At 41.6% G+C, this 12,252-nt stretch overlaps 1 protein-coding gene across 1 annotated transcript; it reads right to left on the bottom strand.

The window, feature by feature from the left end:
• Positions 1 to 5,157: 5,157 nt before the first annotated feature.
• ING2 (inhibitor of growth family member 2) lies at positions 5,158 to 10,499 on the bottom strand. Its single transcript, XM_058837652.1, has 2 exons — positions 9,704 to 10,499; positions 5,158 to 6,427 (listed from the first exon to the last, which is right to left on the bottom strand). Exons 1-2 carry the CDS (start codon positions 10,239 to 10,241, stop codon positions 5,757 to 5,759), a joined length of 1,209 nt encoding a protein of 402 aa, XP_058693635.1. The 5' UTR covers positions 10,242 to 10,499; the 3' UTR covers positions 5,158 to 5,756.
• Positions 10,500 to 12,252: the final 1,753 nt, after the last annotated feature.

Below are 12,252 nucleotides of genomic sequence, written 5' to 3'. Positions count from 1 at the left end.
ATGTCCATTTATATTCATTCCCATCACTGACATCCTATGCATTGTTAACCTCAAGCTGTATCTCTATACAAGTCTGAGATTCTGCTTCTGCAGCCCAACTGAAACACCTGTGGGCAAATGAATTCACAACCCCCATCCATTTCCCTCCCCTCTCCATTAAAAACAAATAAGAAAAAAACAACCAAAATGCACACGAAACCCCCAAAGCAACAAAAAGACCTGAAAGTGAAAACAAAACCAAAACAAAAAATGAAAACAACAGACAAAAAGCCCCCCAAAAAACCAAATCAACACCAAGAGCAACCAAACAAATCAAGCAAAAAAAACCAAAAAACAAAAACCAAACAAAAAACCAAAAAAACCAAAACAAAAAAACCCCAAACCCAAAAAATCCAAACCCGGTACTGTTCCTCCACTGTCAGCAAATGCAACCATTGTGACAACCTCATGTTATCCCTGTCTGGGCTGTTGTCTCCCAGTTGAACCTCGCTGTATTCCTTACTGGAAGGTTACAGTTGCAAGTAAATTGCAGTCTTTCCCCCAGAAGTATGAAACAAGTTTACACACTTAAAATTGGTCAGATTTTTATTCATACTGCACACTCATCCAATTTGCCTCCCACAAAAATATCTGCCTTACTGATACCACAGGGGGACAAAATGAAGTTCTGGGTAGCATCTACAAGCCTTCCATTTCTGAGCCTGACTGGTGACCTAAATAAAACTTTTCAGTATTAGGTTTTTCCAAGATGTAATTTATACTATGGCTGTCAGGAGTTAAGATAGTAGTTGCCATGGAGCTTTAATCTTTTTTTAGGCTTTAGTCAAAGCAAGCTGGAAATCAGTATGCTGGGTAGAACCCTGCTCAATAGAATTTTATTCAAATTGGGGCAGGATTTAATCCTAATTTTTCTGCTGAACATTGGTATCAAAGAATAGAATTCATTCTATTTTCTTCTCTTCCTCAAGAGATGAAAGTTTCCTTTCCAGATTCTTAGATCATGCTACATTCAACCCAAAAAGTACCTGAGTTGGTTCCCTCTATTCCTTCAACTGTAAACTGTAACTTTCTTCTAATCTTAATGTGCACAGCTAATCACTGTAGTGAAATTCATTCACCAGTTCTTCCATTTGCAGTGAAGGCATTCTGTAAGTATATGAAAGCAAAGCTTTAGGGAAGATTTTATTTTTCTATGCACACACTAATCTCTATACTGAAAAGCAGGCCTGTGAAACAGAAATTACAGTTTGAATCTATGTCTGTGCTACTTATAACTCCCTTGATGTGTTTAAGAAAAAAATCCAAAAGCATACAATGCATGAAGTGCATCTCTGAGAAGTACAAAATTGGCCATGCCATAGCCAGTAAAGCTCTTCTGGAACACAGCTGCAGCAGAACAGAAATGCAATTCAGTTTAATACTTGCATTTAAATCTTAATGGTTGACTTAAACCTGAACTTGCCCTATACCAGGTAAATTAAAAGAAAGATCTAGGTGGAAAAAAATGCAGATTTTTTTTAAATGAGCTTTTAGAACTCTTACCCACCAAAAAAATTAGAAAGGATTCAGATGAAATCTTAACTTGACCTTGTGACTTGGATTCAAAAGCAAATGACAGCTTTGAATGAAAAATTTCCCAGAATTTTCATTAAATAAAACTGTTTACTGCCCAGCTGTAGTGGCACTGCATAATCCTCAAGCTGTTCCAAAGACTGCAGAGTAAACAGAAAACTGTCACAGGAGAGAATCTCAAACTCCTTTCAACTCTTTCATGGCATGTATTATAAAAGAGGCAGTATAACAGGAAAAAAAAAAATACATATTTTCCCTTCTACAGTATGTAAGTGTGGGACTTGAACACTTGCACATTAACATATGTTTATACCACTGACAGCAAAATGTCTTACCTAACTAGCATTGGACAGAAGAACAATTGTGGGTTTGAGTGAAAGCTCTGCTCATCAACTCCAGATGATCAAATGCAAAGACTTATGGTATATTTTTTAGTCTAAGGTGTCAGTATCAAAGACTTGCAGAGCTACTGGAGATGAGACCTCTTAATAAAAGAAATATACATTTAGACAACAGGGAAAAATAACTCCAAGCCATTAACTTGCTGATGTGGCCAAACTTACAAAGGCCCATCTCAGCTCTAAAAGGGTATCCGAAACAAAACCCTCATATAAATTCAGGGAAGAAAGAGGCACCCTTACCTCTATTCTGAACAAGTTTCGAGACCTGTCAGTATCACATTACCATTTCTGGATGTGTAGATTAGTTAAGCCTTGGAAGGGAAATAGTTAAAACTAGTTTGAATACAGAAGTATTATCATAATGCTGCAGGTATCAAGGTGGCTTTACAATAAATATAGATGGCAAGTATTAAATTGCCTGGTTTGCTTTCAAAGCAATATGCTTGCTCTTGTGTATTTGTGTTTTGTTTTAAAGCTTATTTCATCAAAATTAATCAAACCAGTCCACAGGACAGTGATCAAGAAACATTCCTGCTCCAATATAGTTTATTTTAAATAGCTTATGGGGATCTTTTGCTGCTGATGAACCTGCATTACTTCAAAACTAAAAGGCAAAAAGAACTCAGAAAAGCACCATTTTTTCAAAAGCTGTAAGAAAACAAGATGTAACTAGGCTGAATTAGGATGCAATAATTTTCAGCAATAATTTTCAGAAGAGAGAGCCGTTAACTGTGTAGTCACATGTACTTCTATCAATTTCCAAAGTATGTGTTGCCCAGATTAATTTTTTTTTTTTTTTTTTGCAAAAAGACAGACTTACTTCATGAGACCAAATACATATCTTGAAGAGGAACTGTTTAACAGTATTTTCATTTTGACTTCACTAAAAAGGTTCATCCCTTTAAGAAAAGTAATTCAACATTAAGAAGCAATATAAGAATTCTCTACTTACCTTTCTGATTTCATACAAGCATCTTATGTGCATCTTCAGCAACTACCATTGATCTTCTCTGGGAATGGATAGAAATCCACAAAATTTAGGTTTGGTTAAAAGAAAGGGGTGAAAGGCTAAATACCAGATAACATCAGATATTTTCTCATGTATGTCTTAACAACAAATTAGCTAGATCGTTTAAAATAAATAATTGCAGAAGCACCTAGTATGCTGCTAAAGTAGGCATGCTGCTAATTTGCAATATAAACTGAACTATTGCTACATTTAAGGAATTTTGTGTATTTAGCCAAGCACATGCCATTTCTGCAGCACTACCTTCACTGGAAGCCTTGAGAATTCCTATTCATTGCTAGAAGGTTCATTAGCAGAAAAGAAAGCATCCCTATATTAAAGATATTTTTCTGGACCACTTTCAAAATCTAAAATTTCCTTTCTGTAACACCCCAACATACACTTCCTACTTCAGCAATTATTTCAGATGAACAATTATATAAGGCTCCCAGATTTCCTCTCTGTATTGGAAAGAAGTAGTCTTGATTTATCCAGTATAAATTCAAGCACTACTTTTCCATATAAATCAGTAACATTAATAATTACAATTTCATTTGTACTTTGTTCTGCAACTTCGGTGCTTACTTAAGCAATGTTTATTTTTTAATACTAGGGAGAACGTCCATTTTAGGTAAACATTAGATGTTCATATAATTCTCAGTCCAAGGCTTCAACTCAATCTTCTCAAGAAAGAAATTAGAAAATCCTTAAACCATAACAAATAAAAAAGGAGTCAAATGTTCAGAAGACAACTTACTGCCACTTATCTCCAACAGCTGGTCTGATCATTCTCCATCAATAGCCACGATCCAGCCCCTCAAAACTATTTTTGCAACCTGAGATCAGCCAGTAGGCCTGGAAAGCAAGGTAGGGACAAGGTTTACCCTCTGTCCTACCCTACTGATGGTCAGAGCCCTTACAGGAGTTTCCTGCAGCTGTTTACTTACTGTGGTACGAGTCTCCCTTACTGGAGCACTACTCCACTTCATAAATCTACAATTTTAGAGCAAAAATCCAAACCTCTGCCTTTATACTCCCCAGTACCTGGTAACTACTTGCAAATGCTCAATCATGCTAAGGAGTCAGATCATACCTGAGGAAACAGGCTTGGTATTTTACTTACCTTATAACAGTGATCATGCTGTGCATTGATTTGTGCAATCTGGTCCGTCAGCACCAAGGCTTTGTATCATGCATGGCACATTCCACCCTCAAGCCCCAGCTGGCACAGCCCTCTAGTGGAGATGCAAGGAGTTCTGGTGGCATTCATCCATCCCAGCTTGCTTTTGCTCATCTGCCTGCCTTCTGGGCTGCTCTCAACTCAGCACAACTGCTTTCTAATCAGGCTTGGCCAGAGCTGGTGTCACTTTTCCCTCTGTAGTGTCAAGGGAAACCTTAGCAGCAAGGGAGAGACCTACAGGGACTTCTGAGCACTGGCAACCTACCCACAGGTAGCCCCACAGCCAGCCCTGCAGAGCTGCTGCCTGCCTTGTCAAGCCCACAATTTCAGTCTCAAGAGCAGTGCAGAGCAGGAACCCTAGGACTGAGCTTTGGTACCCCACTCACTTCTCCATTAGCATCTCCCATTGCAAAGGAGCAGCAACAGCTGTTTTCATCTTTTCTGCACCTCTCCTTTAAGGCATGGGGGTAAGGAAGTTCACTTTTAAGTACCACCCAAGTAGTTTTTAGATACTACCAGCATACTTCAGGACAACGCTCTTAGATCACCTGTCAGAAACCTGCTGGGATTTGTCTGTTTGGCTCTGTGCCATGCATGCTTATGTTTTGGTTTTTTTATATTATCCATTAACTTTTTATTGAAAGCTTTTGCCTTCAAGCTTTTAAGGTAGTTTCCCAAGTCCAAGAACTTTGATGCTGTGCCTAAACTCAGGTTTGGCCACATGCACACACAAATACTACTTAAGGAAGGGCAAAGTTTACACCCCAAAGAATACCAGTCATGTTTCAGCTCTCTACAGATAATTATAATGAAGATTCCATCACATTTCCTGTTCCCGGAAATGTTAATATCCCCTCCTCTCAAGGGATCCTTCTACCATCTCAAAGCTTATAGAGAGATCATGTTAAATGATAAATACCATTATCAGGATGCTTGACAAAACCTATTACCAAAAATTGAATGCACACCATAATTATACCCAAAAACTGACTCCCAAGTATAGTCACAAAGACAAGAGTTTAATGTTGGCAAAAAAGAAAAATTTAAGTTAGTGGTATTTTCTTCCTTGCAATAACATACTGGTCATATGAAAGTCACTGGAGAGGTCTGCTTATAGCTCGGAAGACTTTTACAGTTACAGCTGAATTCAAAACCCCCAACTCCAAATGCGTGATGTTAACACAAAAACTGAAAATGTAAAACCTGGGATAAAGAACAAACTTAGTTGTTAAGATGCTAGCAGAGATGTGAGGCCTTTCAACCCCTTTACCATAACATGAGTTCTTTAGTATCTTTCCCATCACCATTATTTCAGGATTCACAAGGTTCTTTAAAATACTACTGGGGTTAAATTGAAACCAAGCGCCATCTGCTTGTAATGTCTTCTGTGAAAGGTCTGAAGCCACCCTGTTTCAATTATTTGGTTATTCAGTGCAGAAAGTTAAAGATCACAGAAGGTATAACAGCTTTTAATACTCCATTAATATTATAGATTAAAAATTATTGCATAGTCTTATGCATTTCCTAAAACAATGTTCTCTGGAAATGAAACATTTTAATATAAAAGGACCAACTCTTTAAAACACAATTGTTTTCACTACCTCGACCTCCTATCCTTTTTTGATTTGTCAGTACATTTGTCCATTGTTTTCTCATTGTCTCCTCTGCACTTGGGGCAGTACCATTTTCCCTTTGGTTTGTACGTGAGTCCAACGCAGGAAAAGTGGAACCACTCAATAGGGCACTGTTCATTGTCACACCCTATCATTTCGCCATAAGACACTTGGTTGCATAAGCAGTAAGTTGGTTCATTGGGATCAATTGCAAATTCTACAGGTGAAACCTCTCTCTCCTGTTTGGCTTTGGAACGTTTTTTCTTCTTGGAAGATTTTGATCTTTTCTCTTTAGGTGGCTGATCGTCGCAGTCATCAATACCATTTGCTATGTGGCACAGGTCACGGCTTTCGCTGGTTCGCTGGCGACGAGGTCTACGGGAGGATCTCTCTGGCTGGCAGGACTCCATCTTGGCCTTTTCTAGAGGCTTTTCGTTCTCAGACAGATCTTGAAAACACTGAGAGTGTGTTTCCATTTGACGGGCTCTATTCTCTACCAGTTCTAGCATCTGAGTAACTATTTGAATTTTTTCATCTCCAAGTTCTTGACTGTTGATTAATGCACGCTGAAGATGCTGCTGCAAGCGTTTCTTCTGCACAGGATCGTTTTCTGACTTGTATTTTTCATAGACATCATCTATTTCTTTTAAGGCTTCTATAAAATAAAGATAATCATAGGAATAATTACACATGATGGAATATGCTCGAGAAAACAAATATATTTCTAACTGATGAGAAATAGTACAAATCTTAACTATACTATACCCTAGTGGGTTGGATTGAATGTATCATTCAAATGCATGTGGTCATAAAATCAGTGTTTAAGGTCACAATCTGTTGCAAGAAAAAATTCTCACGTTCTAAAAAGAGCAAGCTCATTTTAGCCATTGGAAAAAGAAAGGATAACACAAGAGAGGGGAGACTATAGTAGTTGAGGCATGGGTAATTGAGATCCTCCTTCCACCTGAAACAGGAGGAATTTCTCTTATGAGTCCTTACCACAGTAATTCCAAAACCCTGGCCAACAAACCAAAGCCATAGCTTATTTTATCACATGAAGAATCCAGGAATTCATAAAATGGTCATGTATCATGATCTATAACACTCCAAAATTAGTTTATCCAGGTCCTCTGCTTTCCCCTCTTATTCATATCAAGGTTTGGCATTACATTTTCAAGTAGACATAGTTATAAAAGGAATATGACAACTGAAGTTACATAATAGCAAATTTACAATCAAAATGAAAATCAACTTACACCACCCAAAATACTTTCCCTATCACCAAAACAAATTACAGCAAGCTGCATTTTAAATCAGGGTTGAACTTTTCAGAATAGGTGACCTTCTCTTCAGTGCTTCATAGGATATTTTTAAGCAACTAGTAAACGAGTGGCTCACAGTTTGATTTCCAAGCTTTTCCTCTTCCAAGTCACGCAAAATAACTGCATGAGTTGCTGTGAATCTTTCGTTATATTTAGTTCCAAGAAGCAAGTTTAATGAACCTGAATAAAAGATCAGTAAGTATCTTATAAATCAGTCTGTATTCTATTGTTCTATATTGCTGGATTTTAAAATAGTATTTTCCAAGCCAAATGTTACACTAGATCTACACATAAAGGACAGAGAAGCTCCAAAGAGGAAAGGAAATAATTAGAAGAACTGACATGAAACTTGATGTACAGTGTTAGGTACAGTATTGGTTCAGTCAAGATTGAAGATTTTATTTGAACAGGAAAGAAGTTTATAAATGGTACTAAATTATTTACTTCTAAAGCAAAAATTATGCAGTAAAATCTACCTCTTCCTAAAGATGTGCATATAAATAATTTGCTTTCATTTTAAAAGATTTTGTCTGCACTGTTGTGAAATGATTCAAGCTTGTTATCTCAACATCATTCCTAGTGATTTTTTTCCTGCTGATATCTTGGAACAGTAGCTTAAGCACGAACAGCTGCTTTTTACTATAAATTCTGACCCTGTATGAAAATAGGAGCCAACTGCATTTTGTTCTGTTCCAGACTTTCACTAAGGTAAGATAAATACCACTGATCTGCCTGTCCAGTAACTCGAGCTGTATTTTCTGAAGATCAGTATTCCAGCTACCATTTAAACCATGAACTTTGTTTCCCTGTACCTTCAGCTGCATCACTTGCCTGTTGCCCTGACAAGAGAAATAAAATTAAAAAAAAAAAAATCTTACTCTCAGCCCCTGAAAAACACAGAGTAAGGTACTATGTATGCTGTTGAAAAAGAAAGGCATAACCAGAGTACAGTATTGTACAGCCATATCATCTCCCACCCCTACTTAATTTTTTTGGAGGCAGGAGTGTAGATACAGCTATACAGATTTCCTGTATTGGCAATGCCATACCCAAAACCATTCACAATAGCTGTTCTCTCGTTCATACTGTGACAGAGAACAACATTCATCCTACATCGGTTATTGCCCGGATGTAGCCTGCAAAGATATGCTGAACTTTACATGGATCTACATCCACTAAAGAGAGCAAAGAAGTTTTGGACTGACAGTGATGGAAGTTTACAAAACTTCTTGTGAATTCCCAAAGATTAGACAAGGCATTCATACACCCTAATAAACAGCTCTGAAACCTCTGTTTAAAAAACAAAACAAAAACACAAACAAAAAACTCCAACCCAAACCAGGACCAAGTGTTCATTACAGATAATCTGATTAAGTTTGGTGGAGCTAATAAAAGCTAAAACGATTTGTTTTCTAAGCACAAGAGTAACTTTTGCCCTTCTCCACAGCCCATCACTACCTTTTAAATTAGCTGAAATAATATGGCATTGCTTTTACATTTTCAGACTTGGGTCTAAAATATTTTTATTCTATTCTCAGGGTTTTGAAGAATTTTTGTTGTTGCTTTTTTAAAACAGTATAAGGCTTTGGTTAAAACTATCAATAAACTTCTTATATGGCCCAGTATTGTATTAGTGGCTGGATAAATACATAGAGGAGATACAGTCTAAAGAATATATTTAATCTGTTAAAGGCTGAGGAGTGCTGGCTAGTCACCACGAATCAGGAGGTAAAGAGCCAGCCTTGGCTAGGAATTCAAAATGCTGCAGGCAAGTCTGTGCCGTTTAAACTTTAAATCCTAGGCAATTTACAAAAGCCTGTTTTTATGTGTCTTCTCGGGTAATTAGAAAGATAATTGAAAGAATCCCTTCACAACAGCAGCCTCCTGAGGCGGCCCTTCAATGTCTAAGAGGCCTTGACGGTCCCCATGGTCCCCTCCTGCCCACGCCGAAGGAGGGAGATGCGGCTCCAGTGCCGACTCCACGGGATCAACTTCCTGCCTCATGACAGGGGCCGGCCGGCGGCTGCCGGGCACCGATGTGCCCCTCAAACTCCGCGGGGCGCAGGGCCTTTAATCGGCATTGAACTTGCCTTCCGAAGGAACCGTGCCTTCGCATGAGGTTTAGAGCAACTTCCCGCTCCACAGCCTCCGTCCACGAGCCAAGGGAACGCTGCTGGCGCTTTATGTATCCCCGCCCCCACCGTGAGGTCTACCGTGGGACGGGCGCTGAGCTCCGCCGGGACGCCGCCCCCCCGGCTCCGCACGGCGGGAGGAGCCGCGGGGAGGCCGATTTCCGCACCCCACCTCCAGCGGCACCGCCGCCGGTTCGGGCAGCAGGGCTGCCCGGCGGGGCGGGACGGGAGCAGCCCCACACGGCGGAGCCGGGGCCTAGCGCCGGGCAGCGCGGCCCCGCCGGCCCCGAGGCGGGGCGGCCTTCCTCGGGACTGACCGGACGCCGGGAGCCCCGCGCCCCCGCAGGCTCAGCCCCGCGGGGCCCTAGCAGGGTTTCCCCCCGGCCCCAGCTCCTCCGCGCCGGGCGCATGTGCGGCGGGTTGGAGGCCGTCCCCTTCCCCTTTCCCCGCCGCCCGGTGCCCCGCGGCGGCGCCCACCTTGGCACTGCGTGTCCATCTCCCGCAGCAGCGACGCGTTGCGCTGGATGTCCAGCGGCAGCGACTCCACGCACTCCAGGTAGTCCTGCACATAGAGCGAGAGCAGCCGGGCCCGCTCCCCGCCCGGCGCCGCCGGCCCCGCCACCAGCTGTGGCCCCGCCAGCATCATCCCCCCGCTCCAGCAGCACATCCGCCGCCGCCGCGCCGCCCGCACCGGGCACGGGGTCCTTGCGGCTGCCCCGCTCCCTTCTCCGTCTTCTTCTCCTCCTTCTGCCGCCGCCCCGTTGCCCTCAGGCACCCGCGCCCGGGGGCCGGTGAGCGCTCGCCGGGCCGGGCCGGGGGGGTGCGGCCACCCCTCCGCGGGGTCCCGCGGGTCGCGCGCCCCTTCCCGCGGTGCCGCCGCCGGAGCAAAACCCCCGCTCGGCGCCCCCGCCCCTGTCCGCAGCGCGCATGCGCGAGGCCCTGCCCTTATAAGGCGCGGCCGGCGGCGCTGCCAGGGGTTCGCATTCTCCCGCCTTCCCCAGGAGCGTGCTCCCATTGGCCCGGCGCGCGGCGAGGGGCGGGAGCGCGCGCGGCGGGCGGAGCCTCCGTTAAAGGCGCCCGGCGCCGCCTCCGCCGCTTCCGCGCCCCGGAGGAGCCGTGACCTACGCGGGGACAGTGTGGGCTGTCCCTGCCCGCGGTAAGAGCCACCTGATTTATCTTTAAAGAAAAGCAGTGATTATTTGTGATGAGCTGCTATTTAGGGAAGCTGAGTGACGTTTTCATCCTGAGAAATCATTTCAAGAGTACTTTAAATAAATACTTTAAATAAAGTATCAACGAAACTTTGGCCTTTTAAAACCCACTCGCCAAACAGCAAATCTCCAAAATTTAAGAGTATCCTCTCTTTCCCATGCCCGCGGCAGAGATTGTATCAAATCTTGGCCACAACAATTATAGAAAGAAACAAAAACTATACTTTTTGTGTATATAATAAAATGTCGAGATTTCATCTCCGCTTCTCTTTGAGACTTTTTCAGGACTTCATGAATAATAATTGATAAGCATCAGGAAAAGAAAATTAATTTTGTTGAGTCTTGAAACACCCTGAGGAAACCTGTATATTTTGCACTGTTTCATTTATATTTTAGGCATAAAAAAAAAAAAAAATCCAGGGAACATGCATATGGTAAATGTAGCAAACAAAGAAACAAAAACCAATCAGAGATTATTGAATTCAGGAATGAAATTGAAAAGAAATAAATTCAAATTCCCAGACCCTCTTCTGTCTTACATTCTTACCTCTAGTTAAGTAGCCAGCACTAAAAGAGTACCCATACTAATCTTGTAGATAGCATTTATTGACCTGGAGTAGTGGTGAAGCAGCATCACAGGTTGCACAGAGAAGTTGCATAATCTCCATCCTTGCATATTTTTTGAGCCTCCCTGGATGAGGCCTGACACAACCGATCTGGCTGTGAAGCTGCCTCTGCTTTGGTCACCTCCCAAGGATCCCATCCAGACTCCTTTTTTCCTGTGATTCTGTCTCTGTGTGGTCTGCACCAAATAGCTCCAGGGCTAGTCCTACAGGAAAATGTGTCTCACATGATGGCAGTCTGCAAGTGTTATTTTCTTAAGACCCTAGTTCACAGAACTATTTAAACATTCCTAACTTCCAAGTCACACAGCCACTAAACGTGTGTTCTACATGGCAGGGAGTTTCATATGTCTATGTCCAAGCTGTTGAGTAATTGTAGCTGCAGTCAGTCAGCTTTGCCCAAGTCAGCAATGTGTTGGCAAGGTCATAAAAATGAATGAAAACAAAGTTGTAGGCAGTACTTTCAAAACATCCTTCACTACACTGATGTCACTTTGGCCAAAAAAACAGGAAGTCTGTAATTCTGTCTGTTCATGTTCTTAGGAGGGCACCTTCATCTTAAAATCAGTTTTAATTTACAGTGTAACACCTGTAAAACTAGCTGCTTTTTTTTTTTTCTTTTGTGCACTGTTACAACGGAGGTTAATGAAGCCTCAGATAATTTTTCACTACTTCTCATTTTTGCACAAATAGATTTAGGAAGTAGCCAGAACCTGGTTACCATTAGCACTAACTCACTGAAAGTTTACTGTGTAGTGTTCATTGCTGTAGTTTATGAGTAACTGAGGTAACTGAAGATCAAAATTTTTTATCTAATATTAACAGATAACACTTACTGTACAGGCAAAAAGCACTAGCTGCATGCCAGTGATAAGGACCTGGATTAATATAAATGATACAATATTCTTGAGAAAGGTGCTGGCTCTTTTGAGGGAATGTGTTTCTTCTTGGAATAAGTTTGAATGGGTGTAACATTCTGCCATCTCATGAAGAAATAAAGCTAAGAAATAGGAGATTCCCTTACAGAGCAGAAAAAAATAAAGCAGAAAAGTTAATTCAAAATTAACATGTTATTTAAAATTAAATGTCAATTACTATTAAGTATGAATTTAAACCAAACATTTTGGCATAATCTTTTTTACTTTCTCACAAGAAACTATGCCTGCACTGTCAGTAAAGAAATAGCCAAGAA

The sequence above is a fragment of the Poecile atricapillus genome, chromosome 4 (assembly GCF_030490865.1).
Source record: "Poecile atricapillus isolate bPoeAtr1 chromosome 4, bPoeAtr1.hap1, whole genome shotgun sequence".
NCBI classification, from domain to species: domain Eukaryota; kingdom Metazoa; phylum Chordata; class Aves; order Passeriformes; family Paridae; genus Poecile; species Poecile atricapillus.
This window is presented reverse-complemented; position numbering and strand designations above follow the sequence as displayed.